The sequence below is a fragment of the Medicago truncatula genome, chromosome 5 (assembly GCF_003473485.1).
Source record: "Medicago truncatula cultivar Jemalong A17 chromosome 5, MtrunA17r5.0-ANR, whole genome shotgun sequence".
Taxonomy (NCBI): Eukaryota; Viridiplantae; Streptophyta; class Magnoliopsida; order Fabales; family Fabaceae; genus Medicago; species Medicago truncatula.
Window position 1 is genome coordinate 38404203 of NC_053046.1, and position 20710 is coordinate 38424912.

The window sequence follows — 20710 nt, forward strand, 5'->3', positions numbered from 1 at the left end:
GGCCCGGACGGGCTTCGGGCTTTTTAGGGCCGGGCTAAAAAGCCCGGTTTAAATACGGGCTGAAATAATAGAGCCCGAGCCTGGCCCTATACGGGCTCCCGGGCTAACGGGCCAGCCCACATATATATATTTTTTTGTCCTTGCGCAATCTATGAAGTTTGAAGTAGATTAGTCTAAAAATACATACTAATGACAGTAAGCAATAGTTCAATTGTTGATACTCCAGTGCAAATTGTTTGGTGTTTTTCAACGAGAAACCATAACTAAAGATAACTCACAGTGCGGTTAACGCCTGAATTGGGACGAAGTTCAGATATTGCAGTGTCAAATTCTTTCCCATATTTAGTAGTAAACAAGTTGTTGATGTGCAATAAGTTTGGTATAGTTTGATTAGGAAAACAATTTGCTCTAAATTATACAAAACAAATAAGTGACTATTTGAAAACTCAACAAGTACTGAGTATAGATATTATGAGCACTAAAATGATTTACTGTAGCATATTCTGAAATTAATAATACTTCCCAAGTTTGAAATAAGGGAAAAAGTGCTAAAAAATTCAATGAAATATGCTACAGTAAGCGAGCTAATGAAACTAAGTGAACCTGTTAAACAAGGTTAAACTAAGATAATAAGGTTAAACATTTTCGTGAAATACATGAAAAAGGTTAAACAAGAGAGCAAAAATTGGGTAAAACACACCACACATAAGCGAGCTGAATTTTTTTACGCGGGCTGCCGGGCTACCCGTGGCCCGTACGGGTAAGCCCGGTCGGGCTACGGGCTTTTACGGGCCGAGCTAAAAAGCCCTAAAAAAAATCGGGTTGCAATTTTTAGGCCCAAGCCCTACGTTTTATTCGGGCTTTCGGGCCGGCCTATACGGGCCGGCCCGTTTTGACAGCTCTACTTTTTATAAGAACTTTTTGATATTTTCATGTACATTAATTGATTCTTTACAAACATACCCCTGTTTATTTTATATATTTTTCTTCAATCAGCATTAAATATTATGTTGAAAACATACACTAACCTGCTTTTTTAAAGGATAAAATTGTAAAAATAATAGTAATTACAAATAAATTTATTATCATTTTCAATTTTCTTAATTTCCGCTATTTTTTCAAAAGGCCCTGTTATCATTTTGTGACTCTAACATAATATAAACTACAGAGAATATCACCTTCATATAATTATTTTTCAATTACCACCTTTTTCCTTCTTTATTTCACTCTAGTCTAGAGTCAAAGTCAACGGTAAGCTGACGAATATATCCTCAACCGGCCTCTATTGGAATTAAAAAATAAACTTTGTACTTACATATTTGGATTTATCTACATAAATTAGAACATATCACTCAAATGTGGCATGTATATTAATAATTGATAAAGTATATGGATTTTAAAGAGGAACCTTGCCGCAGGCCACAACGGTAAAGCTATCATATCACATGACTGGAAGGACCGATCCATAAATTTTAATAAGTGGGTCAGTGTCATATCATAAAATATTCAAGTGTTATTTTTATCAATGTAAATAATTACAACATATTTTCATACCGGAGTCACGTTGCATAAATATTTAAGTATTTATTAAAAAAATGTTACAAGTGGGGTCAGCTGACTCCATTGCCCTCATCTTCCATGACCGAAAGACCACGGCTTCAAGTTCTAAAAATAATCTCTTGTGTGAAAACCAGTAAGACTAGTAATACACCAAAAAAATGGATCAATATGTTTAAATTTCATGAGTAGATTTGGGACACAAATATACTCACTAAATTTTCTGAATAAATATATAGTCGCACCAAAAGCTTGGTCGTTTTCATATTTGCATGCGATCCTTTATCTATATATGGAACCAAAATCATCAGGATTATCAGTTTTTTTGTTGTGTATATTGTTCATAAATACTGCAGAATCAATGTGTAACAATGGTTGTGGCTTAGCTCTAGCTTCCTACTATTTATGGGATAGTTCCGACATTGGTTATAATAATATTTCAAACCTTATGAAATCCGAAGTTCTTTCAAAACCTCAAGATATTATCATCTACAACAAAGACAGAGATTCTGGTCAAAATCTCCAAAAGGGTTAATGTTCCATTCCCTTGTGAATGCCTTAGTGGACTGTTTCTTGGTCACACATTTCAGTACGAGCTACAACCAGGAGATACCTATGCTTCCGTTGCTGAGTTCACTTTTAGTAATTTGACCACTTTGGAGTGGATGGGGAGAGTCAACTCTTATTCTGTGACCGATATTCCTTTTTCTGCGAAGGTTAATGTTACTATTAACTGTTCCTGTGGGAACAGAGAGGTTTCCAAGGATTATGGTTTGTTCATCACATATCCACTTAGACATGCGGACACTTTGTGATGAAGAATAATATGGAAGTCTCTAGAATGATGAAGAATAATATGGAAGACTCTAGAATACTAGGGAATAATGTGGAAGTCTCTAGAAGACTAAAGAATAATATAGAAGTCTGTAGAATACTAGGGAATAATAAGGAAGCTACTAGACACTACTAAATAAGCACTAGGGAAGTCTTAACTTTTCTAGATCCTTCTAGGCTTATGTACTAGAGTATCCATGTCTCTAGACTTTTCTTTGTTTCTAGATATTTCTAGTTGGTAATGGAGAGCCTTCCTAGAGTAGTATAAATAAGGCTCACCACCTAGTGTTTTGCATCATCAAGCATTGAAGCATTCAAATAATATAATCTTTTCTTTGAGAATAATATAATCTTTTCTTCGAGAATATTAGAGAGTTTCTCTATTTTCTCTACCTTCCCTTTTGTCCCTGAGCCAGATTTGGCATCAGAGCTGGTTACGATACCTCGGAGTTGAGTTTGTGCGAAAAAATCAACGGAAAGTGAGTTTTCAAGTGCGCAAGGAGTTGCCTTTGTAAAACTTCACTTTGCGGCCATTTTGTTCGCGAAACTAACACCACCATTTTGTTTGGGAAGTGAAGAAAACCCTTGGTTAACAATCTTCACCACCCACAAAACCACCACTCATCACTACAATCATCACCAAATAGTTTGTTGAACTAATATCGTCAAAATGCCACCTCGAAGACAGAATGCAAGAGGTTTGCAAGAGATGGAGATGGAAGAAATGAGGCGACAAATTCAGGAACTACAAGAGACCGTCAATGCCCAACATGCCATATTGGAAGCACAACGAAGAAGAGTTGATGATGATGGTTTTAGTAGTGACTCTTCATCTTCTAGAAGCAGTCGCTTACATCGACGTAAAACTCCGATGAATGATATCAAAGTAGACATTCCAGATTTTGAAGGGAAGCTACAACCTGATGAGTTTGTGGATTGGCTACAAACTGTTGAACGTGTATTTGAGTACAAGGAGATTCCAGAGGAGCAAAAGGTAAAGATCGTTGCTGTCAAGCTGAAAAAACACGCTTCAATTTGGTGGGAAAATGTTAAAAGGAGACGAGAGCGTGAAGGGAAAAGCAAGATCAAGACATGGGAGAAGATGCGTCGAGAATTAACCCGTAAGTTTTTACCTCCTCATTATTATCAAGACAATTTTATTCAATTACAAAATCTTCGTCAAAAATCTCTGTCGGTAGAAGAATATACTAGAGAATTTGAGAAGTTGATGATGAAATGTGATATCCAAGAAAAGGAAGAGCAAACAATTGCTCGATACCTTGGAGGGCTAAACACTGACATTGCACACCCAGTCCAACTTCAAGAATATTGGAGCTTGGATGAGGTTATTCGTTTAGCCATCCGGGTTGAGAAACAACTACCTAAACAATCATCATACCAACCTTTTTCCTCTACCAGAAATTATTCCCATCGCAATAAACCACCAACCCAAGAACCTAGCTCCTCAAGTAAACCGCCACAAAAGACCACCAAAGAGAAGATTTCTAAGACACCTAAATGCTTTAAATGTCAAGGGTTTGGACATATTGCTTCTGATTGTCTGTTATACCCTGTTTTTGGACCTAAAAATACTGGGCCCAATTTCATTTCAAACTTTGTCAATTATCAAATTTCAACTGCACAGTTCAAATTGTCTCTGCCTCGCAGTATTTTCAATCACAATTTTACCTATGTTTTTCTTGCATAAAACCTTTCGAAATGTCTTTACTTGTCTTGTAAGTCATTCAAAAGTGTCTCTGAATCATTACATTGCTTTTTCTACAACTTATTTCAAAATTTGCAAAAAGTCATACAGAAGGGTATTTTGGTCATTTCCTGCAGTGGGACCCATTTTCATCCTTGTGACTGTCTCTGAGTCTTTTCAAATTCATTTTTAACATTTCATCAGTAAACCCTGTTTAAATTCATTTCAAACTTGCATCTGAGTCAGTGTCAGAGTCAATTTGAGTTGGTTTAGGTCATTTTTAGCCCCAGGGGCATTTTGGTCATTTCACACGAAATTTTGGCATAGAGAGGTTACTTTGAAGTACCTCATTTAGGCCATTGGTTCGTTTTAGTCCGTTTTGTCGATTTTTTTTTTATTTCGCTTTACGTTTAGTCAAATTACATATTTTAATTCATTTTTTATTTTTACTTTGCATTTTAATCCTTCAACTTTTTAAAATTGCATTTAAGTCCAAATTGTCCAATTCTCTTTTATTTTTGAGTCTGTTTTACAATTGCAGTCCAGTCCTTGTCATTTCACAATTTGCAGATTGGTCCTTAAATGAAAATAGCAAGCAGCGCCCAAGTGAGCAAGCCAGGACACGTGGCAGTTCTTTATTGGGCCAAATACACATCTGTCAGCTTATAAATACAGTGCACAGTGCCACATAATCCAGAGATTGAAGGCCACATCAACAAACACAGAGAAATTTCTCTCTCTTGGCAGTTACAGATAAAAAACCAAATCAAAACTGAAAAAGCTTGAAGCCTTCATCAATGGCGCAAAAAACCCTAAACCACTTCCAGAACGCAAAATCCAGACAAAATTGAACTAATTTGTTACTGCAATTCTCAGTGATTCAATTGAATCATCATCACTGAATTGCAGACTCTGCAATTCGAAGCACGAGCTCTTCACCTATGGCGAAAAGCTACGAGTGCTGATCACAGGGGTTTGAAGGAAGAAGAGGGAAAGAACCGATTCGAACCAGCAAAGAGAAAAAGAGAAGAACCGATTTATTTTCGGATCCAAGCCAGAGAATCAACAAACCGCACCAACAATCAAGTTTTCCGAAGATCTTGTTCAAAATCTCCAGTCAAAAATCACAGGTAAACACGTGAAACTCATCTTTCTTTCTCAGAAACGGTAACAAACACGAATCAAACACAGATTTGCAACTTTCATTCAATAAAACACTAAAAAGAATCAAGAAAAATCTTTTCAAAACCGCGAACCAAAGTGTAGATCTACAGAGATTTAGACCTCGTGTGAGAAAACCAGTACCGGATTCGTGTTTGCGACCAAAAAGGATATCTAAAAATGTGAAAATTTTTGAAAACGGAGAAGTTTGTTCATCTCCGGCGGCGGCGCCGCCACCCTTGGGTGGCCGGCCACCGCGCCGGAAGAACAAGCTTCACCGGAGAAGATGAAGACTCATCTTCCTCCTTGAGGTTTCCGGCGAGAGAGGGAAGAGAGAAGTGGGAGCTTCTCTCACTAGGATGAGAGAAGAGAGAGAAGGAGAGGAAGAAAATGAAAAAAACCGGAGCCTTTGTGTTTATATAGCCAGTGAACCGGACCGGTTTATTTTCGGTCCAGTCCCCCTTGTTCCTGGCCGTTTGATCTAGGGTTTCAGAATCCTAGATCAATCGTGTGGCTCCTGTGCAATCTGAGTTTTGAGTGTGGGCTTTGGGTTTGGGCTTAGTTTTCTTTCACGTTTTTTTGTTTTTCTTGCTATTTGCACCGTATTTCTTTGCTACTTGCACTTGTTTCTTGCTCACTTTTTTATAAAAAAAATCCTAAAAATCCTGGTTGTTTCTTGGTATATTTTTGGCATTTCTATGGTGTTTCTTGCATAAAAAAAGATGTTAAAGTGGCATGAACTAATTCCATGTGTTTTTACACTTTTGGTATGCATTTTGCTATGTTTTGTTCTTGACATTTTGATATTATGACATGGATAAAGGATGCCTAATATGGTGATGAATATGCCTCTGGAAATGTGTTTTTGTTTGCTGTTTTTGAATATGATTTTATGAATTTCTTGTTTTGCAAGCAACAAGTTTAGTTTTAAGGAATAAAGTGGCAAATTTCTCTATGAACTTGGTGTGATATTTTGCATGCATATGCCTCCATTAATTGCATGTCATGGCTTGAAACAAAATTTCTTTCTAAATTGCCATGATGTGATGATTATGGGCCACTAGCATCTTTAGGTATCATATCAAATGTCTTTTAGGTTTATTACCACTTTATTACTTTTTCTTTGCCATCTTTATGCATTTCCTTTTAATTACTTCCTACTATTGTGTGCTTTATGATTACTAACCATTTCATCTCATGTGCCATACATTTCATAGCATTCCACCACTCTCTCCACTTTCTTTAGCTTAGCATTTATTTTTTTTGCAAGTTTTAATTCATTTGGTAATGTAATTTGTTATCATTGGTTTGTAGCTTGGCAAAGGGGCCATAGAATGTATTTAGGCAAATTTTTGTAATATGGACTATGGACACTATGACGCACCGACACGCACACACTCACCTTAGATGTATGCATAGGATTGTATGGTTAGATAAGCGTTTAGGTTTGAACACTTAGATAAAAATCCAACTTTTTTCCAAAAAGAACATGCAAATAACTTCACTTGAAAATCTTTTTTTTGAAAATAAAATGGAGTCAAAACTCCTTATTTCCCCTTTTATTTTCTTAAGTAAAACTTTCAATGAATCTTAACCCTTCTTAGACTTTATTTTTGCAAAATGACTAAATCCACCTCACACTTTCCAAACCTTATGCCCTTGAGGCCTCTCATCTCTATTCTTCAAAATCTCTTTTCAAACCTAAAATCAACCAACAAACACAAAAACTATTTTTGAGAATGAACTACGAACGGTTTTGATCCCTTAAAAGGGTACGTAGGCAATGAGTCAAAACTCATCCAAGCCGAAACAAAAAAATCAAATTCTACTTCTTCTCACCCCCATTCTTCACTAATCATACCTTCCTTTTTACAAAAATAAGCAATAAAACTAAAGCGTAGAAATCAACTTAGGAGAGCGGTTCTTATGGAATACCATAATCGCTCCGGGTGCCTAACACCTTCCCGTAGCGAAAACGACCCCCGAATCTAGAACTTTTTAAGGGTTTTTCTCCTTTTACCCTTCCCAAGAAAAAAGAGAGATATCAACGGTCAAAAGGTTCAAGTCCAATTAATGGCTTGGCACCCAAAAACCATGATAACATTGTCCAAATCGCAAAACCATCACCATCATCAAAGGGGAGATACATGAAGCTTCTGAAGAAGAAGATATTCATGAAGCACTAGAACAAGAAGAGATGGGCGAGCCAATATATGACGAAGAGCCTGTTCTTGCTGATTGCGGTGAATCACTGGTAGTTAGAAGAAGCTTACACACCACAACAGTCAAAGAAGAACCATGGCTAAGACACAATATCTTCCACACTCGCTGCACCTCGCAAGGCAAAGTTTGTGATGTCATCATTGATAGTGGAAGCTGTGAGAATGTTGTATCCAACTATATGGTGGAAAAATTGAAGTTGCCGACAAAGGAGCACCCACATCCATACAAGTTGCAATGGCTCAACAAAGGTAACGAGGTTAGAGTCTCTAAGCGATGCCTTGTATCGTTTACCATTGGGCAAAAGTACAAAGACAATGTATGGTGTGATGTCATCCCCATGGATGCTTGTCACCTGCTTCTTGGGAGACCTTGGCAATATGGTCGTCATGCCATATACGACGGTCATGCCAACACTTACACCTTTGTGAAAAATGGTGCTAAGATCAAGTTGGTGCCCCTACCACCCAATGCATTTGATGTAGGGAAAAAGGATTCCAAGCCAATAGTATCTCTAGTCTCAAAAGAACCATTCAAGGTGACAACAAAGGATGTCCTAGACATGAGATTTGTCCTATTGGTCGAGTCCAATAAAGAATACACCATTCCAAAGGAGGTTGAGCATCTTCTCGTTGAATTCTCAGATGTTGTACCATCAGAAATTCCATCAGGACTTCCTCCGATGCAAGACATACAACATGCAATTGACTTCATCCCCGGAGTTTCCATTCCTAACAGACCGTCTTACAGGATGAATCCAACAGAGCATGTCGAAGTCCAACGCCAAGTTGAAGAGTTGCTCAAGAAAGGGTTGATCCGAGAGAGTGTCAGTCCTTGTGCAGTTCCCGCACTCCTAGTACCAAAGAAGGATGGTAGTTGGAGAATGTGCATGGACAGTAGAGCTGTCAACAAGATCACCATTAAGTATCGATTTCCAATCCCCAGGCTAGATGATATGTTGGATCAATTACATGGTGCCAATATCTTCTCTAAGGTTGATCTCCGAATCGGTTACCATCAAATCAGAATTCGTCCAGGAGATGAATGGAAGACTGCTTTCAAGACAAGAGACGGCCTTTATGAGTGGACAATTATGCCTTTTGGGTTATCAAATGCTCCGAGTACATTTATGCGGCTAATGAATCAGGTACTTCGGCCCTTTATTGGTAAATTTGTAGTTGTGTACTTCGATGATATTTTGATCTATAGCAAAAGCAAAGAAGAGCATTTATGGCATATCCGACAAGTGCTCCAAACTCTTCGTGAGCAAAAACTTTATGCTAACCTCAAGAAATGCTCATTCTTGACCAATGAAGTAAATTTTCTTGGGTACATCATCACTGCTGGAGGAATAAAAGTTGACCCAAGCAAGATTGAAGCTATCAACAGCTGGCCAACTCCAAAGTCTGTCCATGATATAAGGAGTTTTCACGGCTTAGCTTCTTTCTACAGAAGGTTCATTAAAAACTTTAGCTCGGTTGCCACCCCACTTATAGAATGCATCAAAGGAGATAAATTTAGGTGGTCCGAAGAAGCTGATAAGAGCTTTAAGGAACTTAAGAAGCGTTTGACCGAGGCACCCGTGCTAGCCCTTCCTAACTTTGACCAAGTATTCGAAGTTAGTTGTGATGCTTCGAACACTGGAATTGGAGCTGTTCTCATCCAAGAGGGACATCCTATAGCCTTTTTTAGTGAGAAACTCAGCAATGGGAAGCTCAGGTACTCTACATACGATAAGGAGTTTTATGCAGTTGTTCGTGCCCTTCAGCATTGGAGCCACTACTTGTTGAATAAGGAGTTTGTTCTTTACTCTGATCATGAAGTCCTCAAGCACTTGAACTCTCAAACAAAAGATCAGTCGTAGACACGCTGCTTGGAGTGAGTTTCTGCAATCTTACCCTTTTCTACTCAAGCACAAGGCAGGAGTCCAGAATGTTGTAGCAGATGCCCTCAGCCGACGTCATAGTCTACTTACTACTCTCCAAACGAAAGTTATCAGATTTGAGATTATCAAGGAGTTGTATTGATAACAGTCTGTCATTCCACATTTTTAGAGTCTTTTTATGATATTTTTGAGTTCACAAGCAAGCTTAAGCAGCAAGAAAAGCAAGAAAAATAGAAGATTTTGAAGAAAGCAAAATCGTATCACAATTGTTGAAAACATGTCACGATTTGGAGCACAGGATGAGGTTCATTCGACATTGGTTAAAACGTGTCATGATGGCTATTTCGTGACACGATTTTAGGAACATGTGGCACAAGGAAAGAAAATAATGTCCTTCAAAGATTATTAGACCACCTAAGGAATTAGGGGCTGTAGTTTGAGAAGAGGGTCCTAACTCAAGGGATTGATTATGACTATTTTGTTAACTATCGTGGAACTAGAAAATCATTCATAAGAATAGGTGCAATATACCAATTAGGGAACTTAGATGATTCGAAAGACCTAATTTCATCTCTCTCTTATTCTTTCCAACTCTATCTTTATATTCTGTTTATTTAATTTTATGCAAACCAAAACTACTGCCTAGGGCAACTAAAAGAAATTTACACATCCTAAATATTTACGTTATTATTGAGATTAACACAGTCCTCGTGGGAACGATATTTTTACTACTTCGACAGTATTTAGTACACTTGCTAAAAAATCTATCAAGTCTTAACTTTTCTAGATCCTTCTAGGCTTATATACTAGAGTATCCATGTCTCTAAACTTTTCTTTGTTTCTAGATATTTCTAGTTGGTAATGAAGAGCCTTCCTAGAGTAGTATAAATAAGGCTCACCACATAGTGTTTTGCATCATCAAGCATTGAAGCATTCAAATAATATAATCTTTTCTTTGAGAATATTAGAGAGTTTCTCTATTTTCTCTACCTTCCCTTTTGTCCCTGAGCCACTTTGGAGTCCATTGCTAAGGATACGATGATTGAAATTGAGTTGCTGAAGAGGTACAACGTGAATTTCAGCCAAGGAAGTGGTCTTGTTTATATTCGAGGGAAAGGTTAGATCATTCATTTTTCTGTCCTTTTTTGGTCTTCTGATAGTTGGAAAGTTTGTGCTTGTTATGAATTTGGTTTTCCATTTGTACAAAAGGGTATTATTTAGTTGATCAAATAAATATTAAGATTTTAGTAAACACAATTTGGCCTTAACCTTCTCTTCTTATGAGAGGATTCAAAATCGAGTTCCGCCAAAAATATTCGTTGAGTAATCAATAAATGATAATATTATATCAAACTTTTTATTTGTTTGTTCCTCTGTTTTAATGAAAAATGCATTAAGTGATGTTTGATTATTGATATGTTTGACATTTTATGTATGACAATTAGTTTTTTTTATATTTTATTTTAATTTTTTCTTTATGTTTTGCAGATGGAAATGGACTTTACGTACCCTTGCCCCCTAAGTAAGTTTTATTGTGTTTCCCTTCATACTTAGTGCTCATAAAAAAGGAATTTCATCATTTATGTTTGATTCCATCATGATTTCTATTTCCTTTTCCCTCTTGCAGAAAAGGTTTCACCTTCAAACTTATCAGAGAGTTGGCTATATTGATGACTATTTATTTTTGCATGTTCACGTTAATCATATGAGAATTCAAAGAAAGCTAAGTGCCTCTCTGACCTTTAATTTCTATATATATATAAGCAGGTGATTTAGACAGAATTTTAGTTATAGCTGGAATATCTATTGGAGGATCATGCATGGTTCTGTTATTATTACTTTGTATATATGTTAGATACTTTCGAAAGAAGAATGGAGAAGAAGAGTCTAAATTTCCACCAGAAGATTCTATGACACCTTCAACTAAAGATGGTATAGTATATGTCAAATTTTCGTACTCCTCCCTAATACGGTGAATGAAGTGCTTTACTATTCATGAGTTTAACTTGAAACTCGAATTCTGCTTATTTATTTTATAACTCTCACAGTTGATAAAGATACCAATGATGATAATGGATCCAAATATATTTGGGTGGATAAATCACCAGAGTTTTCGTACGAAGAACTAGCCAATGCAACAGATAACTTCAGTTTGGCTAAAAAAATTGGTCAAGGTGGTTTTGGTGAGGTCTACTATGGAGAGCTGAGAGGCCAGGTTTGTAATCATAGCATTGTTAGTTTTGCTTTGCAACTAGTGTTAAGTGTCTGGCGTGCCTCAAGGGGCGGAGTTTATATTCCCTCAGAGACTCATTCCACTGTAATTTCTTTCTTTTTGAATGGTATATTTAAAATCATTCCAAATGCAGGAAAGGTGCTATGAACCAGAATTCATTAAATTTGTTTTAAACTCATTCTAACAAGCATAGTATGATAGTATAGAGAATAATTTTTTCTTGTTGGTATCAATCCATTCCATGTGCCTGTTTCAAATTTTATGTTTTTTTGTTAAGTAAGGTGTCTTTAATTACACAGAAAATTGCAATCAAGAAGATGAAGATGCAAGCAACAAGAGAATTTCTCTCTGAACTGAAAGTTTTAACAAGTGTTCATCACTGGAACCTGGTAAATTTTCAATCATATTTAAAACATGTTTTGTTATACCATTTTCTTTATAAAAGTAAGGGTTAATAGTGCTTTACCACCCTGTAATATAAGTTATTTCTGATTTTCCCCCTGTAATTTTTTTTTTTAATTTCATCCTTGAAATTTGAAGATTTTTTGGTTTTGGACCTTCATGGAAAATTTCACCCCCTGTAATTTGAGCTTATCAAAATTTATGAAGGTCCAAAACCAAAAATCTTCAAATTACAAGGACGAAATCCAAAAAAATATTTTACAGGGGGTAAAATCGGAACTGACCTATATTACAGGGGGTAAAACACTATTAACCAAAAAAGTAATTGTTGCATTATTAACTTTCTTCAGTAACTTTGGTGTTTATACTATATTCTTTAATGTAACAGTAATTTTGTAACCTATATCTATATGTGGTTATGTCCATATATATAGGTACACTTGATTGGATATTGTGTCGAGGGATTTCTATTCCTTGTGTATGAATACATGGAAAATGGAAACTTAAGCCAACATCTACATAATTCAGGTGATATTATTATAAACACATTTGAATATTTGTTCATGATGATGTTTAATTGATTTGAATACTGTTTGCAGAGAAAGAACCGATGACGTTGTCTACAAGGATGAAAATTGCCCTGGATGTTGCGAGGGGTCTAGAGTATATTCATGATCATTCCGTTCCCGTATATATCCATCGCGACATAAAATCAGATAATATTTTGTTAAATGAAAACTTCACTGGCAAGGTATAGTACTAATCCTCTCTTTTTTGTGATAACTGTGTGAGAGTGAGATCATATTTTATTCCTATTACAGGTTGCAGATTTTGGATTAACCAAGCTTACTGATGCTGCAAATTCAGCAGATAACACTGTTCATGTGGCAGGCACATTTGGTTACATGCCACCTGAGTATGATGAATTATGCTTCTCTTTTGGTTGATAGATATTTTAGGCTCTAGTACACTTCTTTAGTTAAATTCTACCATTCACCTTTGTGTAGAAATGCATACGGACGTATTTCTCGCAAGATAGATGTGTACGCTTTTGGAGTTGTTCTTTATGAACTAATTTCTGCTAAAGCAGCAGTGATCAAGATCGATAAAACCGAGTTCGAGTTCAAGAGCCTTGAGATTAAGACCAATGAATCTATTGATGAGTACAAGAGCCTTGTAGCTTTGGTAATTGATTGTTAATCTCCCACCATTTTTTATTCTCTATTGATGACCCCTCAAAAAAACTAATTAGTACCTAAATTTATGCTCATATATTCTGTTTTTTTTACACTAATATGTATGACAGTTTGATGAAGTTATGAATCAAACGGGAGATTGTATAGACGATCTAAGAAAGCTGGTGGATCCAAGGCTAGGATATAACTATTCAATTGATTCCATTAGCAAGGTATTTATTTATTTATGAATCATAGTCATTTTTGTGTTTCTGATTTCAGTATCTGACAGACTTTACCTTTTTTCCACTGGCAGATGGCAAAGCTTGCCAAGGCTTGCATAAATCGAGATCCGAAACAACGTCCAACAATGAGAGATGTTGTGGTTTCTCTTATGGAACTCAATTCTTCTATTGATAATAAAAATAGTACAGGTAGTGCATGAGTCAAATTGAAATGAAATTCCAATTTGTAGCAACACAATATATACTATACTACTATGCATTGGTTGTTGTACAACTTATTATAAGAGAAGTGGATTACTGATGTTTTGAAATCATCTTGAGAGAGGAAGTCATTTCTAAGTGTCTTATTTTGTGAGTTGCATTATTACTAGTAGTGATAGCTTTGCTTTGATCCTATGTGTATATAATGGTTCGTTAAATACAAACTCGATTAACCATGTATCTGACTTCCTAAGTTAGGAATCTAAGAGATGGAATGTGTTCTTAGCAAATGGTAAAATCAAGTAAACTTCATAAGAAAGAATGTTGTGTTCTTTGGTTGTGTACTCAAATCAATGACTTTGGAGTCGTCAATGTTGCAGATCCGGAGACATGTGTATTGCGGAGACTTAGAACCAGTCATATGTGTAGGCTTTAGTACTTTGCCGTTTTATGCTATTAACATGGATGTTGTGAGTTTGTTCACAGATTCATCCTTTTTGTTTTAGCGAATTTTCATTGTATCAATGTACTCTATCAATTTGAATGAATGAATTTCGTTTATTTTTGTAAAAAAAAAAAACAATCATTTGTATTATTTCATCTTGGTATATCTCAAGAATGCAATTACATTTATATACACAATTCTTAACGGCACGATATACATTTATATATTTTTGCTGAGCAGCTGAACTATGTATATAGCCAATTGAAAACATTACATTTGAATTTGCTGAACTGCTGTAATTTTTGCTTAACTGCTGTAATGCATAAATATAACATGAATGGATAGCAGCAACTATGTGTGTGAACGGGGAGAACTTAGGTGACATAGTATTTGGTGATATTGGTGACATTGGTCAACCACAGTGTCACAGATGTAAAAAAAACAAAAAAAATTATGAAAGAGAGAGAAGAAAACCACTTGTATATGTTCGAACACGAGTATTTGCAGCTTAACATATTTTTCATACCTATTCAACACCAACTTGTTCTATTGCGAATACAAATATCTTTTTGTGACCTTGTATACTTGATAAATTTCAGAGAATATCATATTTTTATAAATATTATATTTTTCAATTACCACATATTCCCCTCTTTATTTTACTCTAAAGTCAAAGTCAATTGTAAACCCTTTCCAAGGTGACGAATATGTCCTCACACAACCTGCATCCATAGGAATTAAACAATAAACTTTTCGTACTTACATATTTGGATTTATCTACTTAAATTAAAACATATCACACATATTTATAGTAATTGATCATGATATCTGATATGTTTAAATTAAAACATATGTATCTAGTGCAGAATCAAAGTGTAGTAGTAGTCGTGACTTAGCTCTAGCTACCTACTATATTAGGAATGGTTCCAACATGACATATGTATCTAGGCCCTGGATTTGGTGCTATAGCAGATGCACGCAGTTACACGCCGTTTTCAATATCAGCCGTTCCTTTAAGATCGAAAGATTAAAATTGACAACTATTAAATTGATCATGATCGTATAATTCTTATCAGAAAGCTCATATACTTTACAGCACCCTGTGGTTACAGACCCTGCAGTTACAGCAGGAAATCTGCTTTCCATGCATATAATAATTTTTTTCAAACATTATGAAATCCAAAAATCTTTTAAAAAACTCAACATATATTATATTTCAATGACAACAATAACTAAGACTCTGTCAAATCCTCCTACGGGTTATTTATTTATTTTGTTCAAAATCTCAATATATTTTTTTTTTTTAACACATCAAAATGGAATTATATTAACACAACATAGCATATTCCAAGCACAAGATGTGCCTAGAATTCTGCTACAAGATACAAAATGTTACAAAGTCCAAAACAAAGAACAAAAAACAGGAATTAACCAATGCCTAGACATAACAAAGGACTAGACCACCACATCTGAGTACCATAAATCTCAATATATTATCATGGTACACTCACAGGTCCTTACATTTGACTTAAACAAAAAAATAATAGTTGATTGGTTTGTATGAATTTTAATATTAATATTAATAAGAGTTATAATTGGAATGTTCATATCTCACAACTGGAAGATTTAGATGTCTTTCTCAAAATCCTATTTCCATTTTCCATATAGCATGCATAATTGCTAACACCAGTTTACATATTCAAGACACCCAAATTCTTATCTGTGTTCATATTGTTCTACTCTCTACACAATGGAACAACCATTAAAATTCAGATTATCACTTTTATTCTTGTTACTTGTCTTGCAATCCATCACTTCAGAATCAAAATGTAGCAAAACTTGTGACTTAGCTTTAGCTTCCTATTATATAAGGCCAGGTACAACCTTGGCAAATATTTCAAAGGTCATGCAATCCAATGTTGTTTCAAAAGAAGAAGATATTCTCAGCTACAACACAGCAATTACAAACATAGATGCTATCCAATCCGATACAAGAGTGAATGTTCCCTTCCCTTGTGATTGCATCAATGATGAGTTTCTTGGTCACACATTTCTCTACAAGCTTCGCCTTGGAGATATCTATCCTTCCATTGCTGAGAGGACTTATACAAATTTGACTACCGAGGAGTGGATGGAGAGAGTCAACAGTTATCCTGGAACCGATCTTCCTGTTTCTGCGATGGTTAATGTTACTGTTAACTGTTCCTGTGGGAGCAGAGAGGTTTCTAAGGATTATGGTTTGTTCATCACATACCCTCTTAGTTCTAAGGACACTTTGGAGTCTATTTCTAAGGATACCATGATTGAGGCTGAGTTGCTGCAGAGGTACAACCCTGGTGTCAATTTCAGCCAAGGAAGTGGTCTTGTTTTTATTCCAGGGAAAGGTTGGATTTTATTTTTCTGTCATGCTTTGGTTTTCTGGTAGTGGAAATTTTGTGCTTGTTCTGAATTTTTCTGTCATTGTTCTAATATACACACATCAAGCCCAATAATCATTTATACAAACACCATTTAAGTAACTTTTGAATTTTATTTCTTTCTAAATTTTGCTCTGTTTTTGTTATAAAAAAATTGTTCTGTTTTAATAATCCGTTTAGAATGTTAAAAAACGTTTGATATGGTATAGTTGGTTTTCATGGATAAGTAATCAATAAATGATACTATTATATTGAACTTTTTAATTGTTTGTTCCTCTATGTTAATGAAAAATGCATTAAATGATGTTTGTTTATATATTGATTGAATGATATGTTTGTATTTTATGTATGATCACTATCGGTTCTTTTATTATTATTTTTTTCTTTAAATTTTGCAGATGAAAATGGATTTTATGTTCCCTTACCCCCTAGGTAAGTTTTATTGTGTTACTCTTCATACTTAGTATTCACAACAATGAAATTGATTTATGTTTGGTTACATCATTATTTCTATTTCCTTTTCCCTCTTGCAGAAAAGGTTTCACCTTCAAACTTATCAGAGAGTTGGCTATATTGATGACTATTTATTTTTGCATGTTGTTCACATTAATCATATGAGAATTCAAAGAAAGCTAAGTGCCTCTAAGATTTAATTTCTATATATATAAGCAGGTCATTTAGCAAGAAGTTTAGGTACAGCTGGAATATCTATTGGAGGATTATGCATGGTTCTGTTATTATTACTTTGTATATATGTTAGATACTTTCGAATGAAGAATGGAGAAGAAAAGTCTAAATTGTCACCAGATGATTCTATGACACCTTCAACTAAAGATGGTATAGTATATGTACAATTTTCATACTCGTCCAAAATACAGTGAATGAAGTTCAACTTGAAACTGGTCTTCTGCTTATTTATTTATAACTCTCGCAGTTGATAAAGATACCAATGGTGATACTGGATCCAGATATATTTGGTTAGACAAATCACCAGAGTTTTCGTACGAAGAACTCGCCAATGCTACAGATAACTTCAGTTTGGCTAAAAAAATTGGTCAAGGTGGTTTTGGTGAGGTCTACTATGGAGAGTTGAGAGGCCAGGTTTGTAATCGTAGCATTGTTAGTTTTACTTTGAAATCAGTCATAAGAGTCTGAAATTACTATTGATTCCCTCAGAGGTGGTTCTAAAATTACTATTGATTCCTCGTAATTTCTCTCACTTTCAATTGTATGTATAAAATCATACCATATACAGGAAAGGTGCTATGTACCAGAATTCATTAAATTTGTTTTAAACTCATTCTAACAAGCATAGTATTTGGAATAATTTTTTCTTGTTGCTAACAATAAATTCCATGTGCCTATTTCAAATTTTATGTTCGTTTGTTAAGTAAGCTGTCTTTAATTACACAGAAAATTGCAATCAAGAAGATGAAGATGCAAGCAACAAGAGAATTTCTTTCTGAACTGAAAGTGTTAACAAGTGTTCATCACCGGAACCTGGTAAAGCATGTTTTGTTTTACCTTTTTTATTATAAAAGTAATTGTTGCTTTATTAACTTTCTTCAGTAACTTTGCTGTTTATATTATATTCTTTAATGTATCAGTAATTTTGTAACCTATATCTATCTATTGTTATGTTCATATAGGTACACTTGATTGGATATTGTGTTGAGGGATTTCTATTCCTTGTGTATGAATACATGGAAAATGGAAACTTAAACCAACATCTACATAATTCAGGTGATATTATTATAAACACATTTTGAATATTTGTTCTTGATGATGTTTCATTGATTTGAATACCATTTGCAGAGAAAGAACCGATAACGTTGTCTACAAGGATGAAAATTGCCCTGGATGTTGCGAGAGGCCTTGAGTATATTCATGATCATTCCATTCCTGTATATATCCATCGTGACATAAAATCAGATAATATTCTGTTAAATGAAAACTTCACTGGCAAGGCATAGTACTAATCCTTTTTTTTTTTTTTTTTTTTTTTTGTGATAACTGTGTGAGAGTGAGATCATATTTTATTCCTATTACAGGTTGCAGATTTTGGATTAACCAAGCTTACTGATGCTGCAAGTTCAGCAGATAACACTGATCATGTGGCAGGCACATTTGGTTACATGCCACCTGAGTATGATGAATTATGCTTCTCTTTTGGTTGATAGATATCTTAGAGGCTATAGTCCACTTCCTTAGTTAAATTTTACCATTCACCTTTGTGTAGAAATGCATACGGACGTATTTCTCGCAAGATAGATGTGTACGCTTTTGGAGTTGTTCTTTATGAACTAATTTCTGCTAAAGCAGCAGTGATCAAGATCGATAAAACCGAGTTCGAGTTGAAGAGCCTTGAGATTAAGACCAATGAATCTATTGATGAGTACAAGAGCCTTGTAGCTTTGGTAATTGATTGTTAATCTCCCACCATTTTTTATTCTCTATTGATGACCCCTCAAAAAAACTAATTAGTACCTTAATATATGTTCATACATTGTGTTCTTTTTAAATTGATATGTATGGCAGTTTGATGAAGTTATGGATCAAACGGGAGATCCTATAGAAGGTCTAAGAAAGCTGGTGGATCCAAGGCTAGGATATAACTATTCAATTGATTCCATTAGCAAGGTATTTATTTATAAATCATAGCCATTTTTTAGTTTCGGATTTTGGTTTTGACGGTTTTATCTTTTTTCCACTGGCAGATGGCAAAGCTTGCCAAGGCTTGCATAAACCGAGATCCGAAACAACGTCCAAAAATGAGAGACCTTGTGGTTTCTCTTATGAAACTGAATTATACTATTGATGATGAAAGTAGGACAGGTAGCGCAGAGTTGAGTCTTGCTGTGGAGCATGATTCAAATTGAAATGAAGAAGTTCCAATGTGAAACTTAATACTATTCTACTATGCACTTGCTGTTGTACAGCTTAATATAAGAGAATGATAGAAAGAAAAAAACAGAAAATGTGGATAGTTGTTTATTGATGTTTGGAAACATGATTTGTTTTTAATTACAAAGTGTGGAACCAAATAACATGACTGATCTATACCAATGTTAGCTAGGAGCAGAACTACACCATTTTGGATCAATTACTTCACTTGTCTTAGCATTTATTATGTCCTACATCGAATAGAATATAACACAATCAAGTGCATATAACTGTCTGACAAGATGGTCAGTTTGCTGAGTTGGGTAGTGCCAACTTGGGACCCAAGTGAGAGCACTAAAATAATGGGACATGGCTATGGCTTGTCTTGGCTGAGCTGGTTTCTGCAATATGCTGGCTTGTCCGCTCCAAGTTGAGAGTTGTGCCATGGGACTTTGGCATACGCCTTCGTCTCATGGCTCCTAGACTAGAGGGCACTGCGTGAGGCTCTGCTCACAGAGCAGCGAAGACCTCTCCCTCCTGACAGTGGAGGGATTACAAGCTGCTGTACTTCTAGTCTACTAAGCCGGTGAGCCTAGCCTTTGAACCATCATTTTTTTAGCTGCTGATGCAACTTACAACCCTTTGGACCTCATTTGGTTAGAATAATAGTTTTTTTTTTTTTTTTATATTTTATCAAAGATTTATTTATTTATTTTTTTTTTATCAAAGAATAATATAGTTGACAAATCATTAATTTGACAACTTCATTTTACTGTTTAAAAGAGAAAAGCCTATAAATTGTTTCAACTTTCTCAACACCATCACTTTCCTCCAAGATGGGTTAATAAACTAATTGAGAAATTTATAATTCCAGATGAACACAACAAATAATTAACCAAATTGTTGTAATACCAGGAAGAAGAAAAAAAAACAGATTGTTATAATAACAGTATAACACAAACTACCTTCTGTAAAAAAAAAAAAAAATTACCTGAAAAATGATAAAAGTGATTAGTTTTCTACCAACGTTACTTTATACTGTGGAATTACCTTTTCATGATATTCAATGTACATATGCATCTAAAATTGGAATTGAAATATATTCTTGTGAAACTCAAGGTAGCACAAGAGTCAAGACTCTATATAAGAGGTTTGTACTTTCAAGAGAAATATTTAAGTGATCATAATCCAGTTTGACATCTTAAAAAAGAGTGCTCACAACCCCGAATAAAAATCATCTCATCTGTCTCACAATAATTGATCTATTTAAAAAAAACCAAATTTAAATATTTATTTCAATGCAATACTATTTTATTTTTTTCAATTAAAAAAAGGGCAATCCAGTGC

The 20710-nt window shown here is 35.0% G+C and overlaps 1 protein-coding gene and 1 pseudogene across 1 annotated transcript; both read left to right on the forward strand.

The window, feature by feature from the left end:
- The first annotated feature begins 1833 nt into the window (after positions 1-1833).
- On the forward strand, positions 1834-14154 carry LOC11429651 (lysM domain receptor-like kinase 3; annotated as a pseudogene).
- Positions 14155-15546: 1392 nt separating this feature from the next.
- LOC11429652 (lysM domain receptor-like kinase 3) lies at positions 15547-19507 on the forward strand. Its single transcript, XM_024783629.2, has 12 exons — positions 15547-16447; positions 16879-16912; positions 17014-17018; positions 17153-17317; positions 17415-17581; positions 17894-17983; positions 18130-18223; positions 18296-18447; positions 18532-18626; positions 18720-18897; positions 19019-19120; positions 19198-19507. Exons 1-12 carry the CDS (start codon positions 15814-15816, stop codon positions 19357-19359), a joined length of 1878 nt encoding a protein of 625 aa, XP_024639397.1. The 5' UTR covers positions 15547-15813; the 3' UTR covers positions 19360-19507.
- The last annotated feature ends 1203 nt before the right edge of the window (positions 19508-20710 follow it).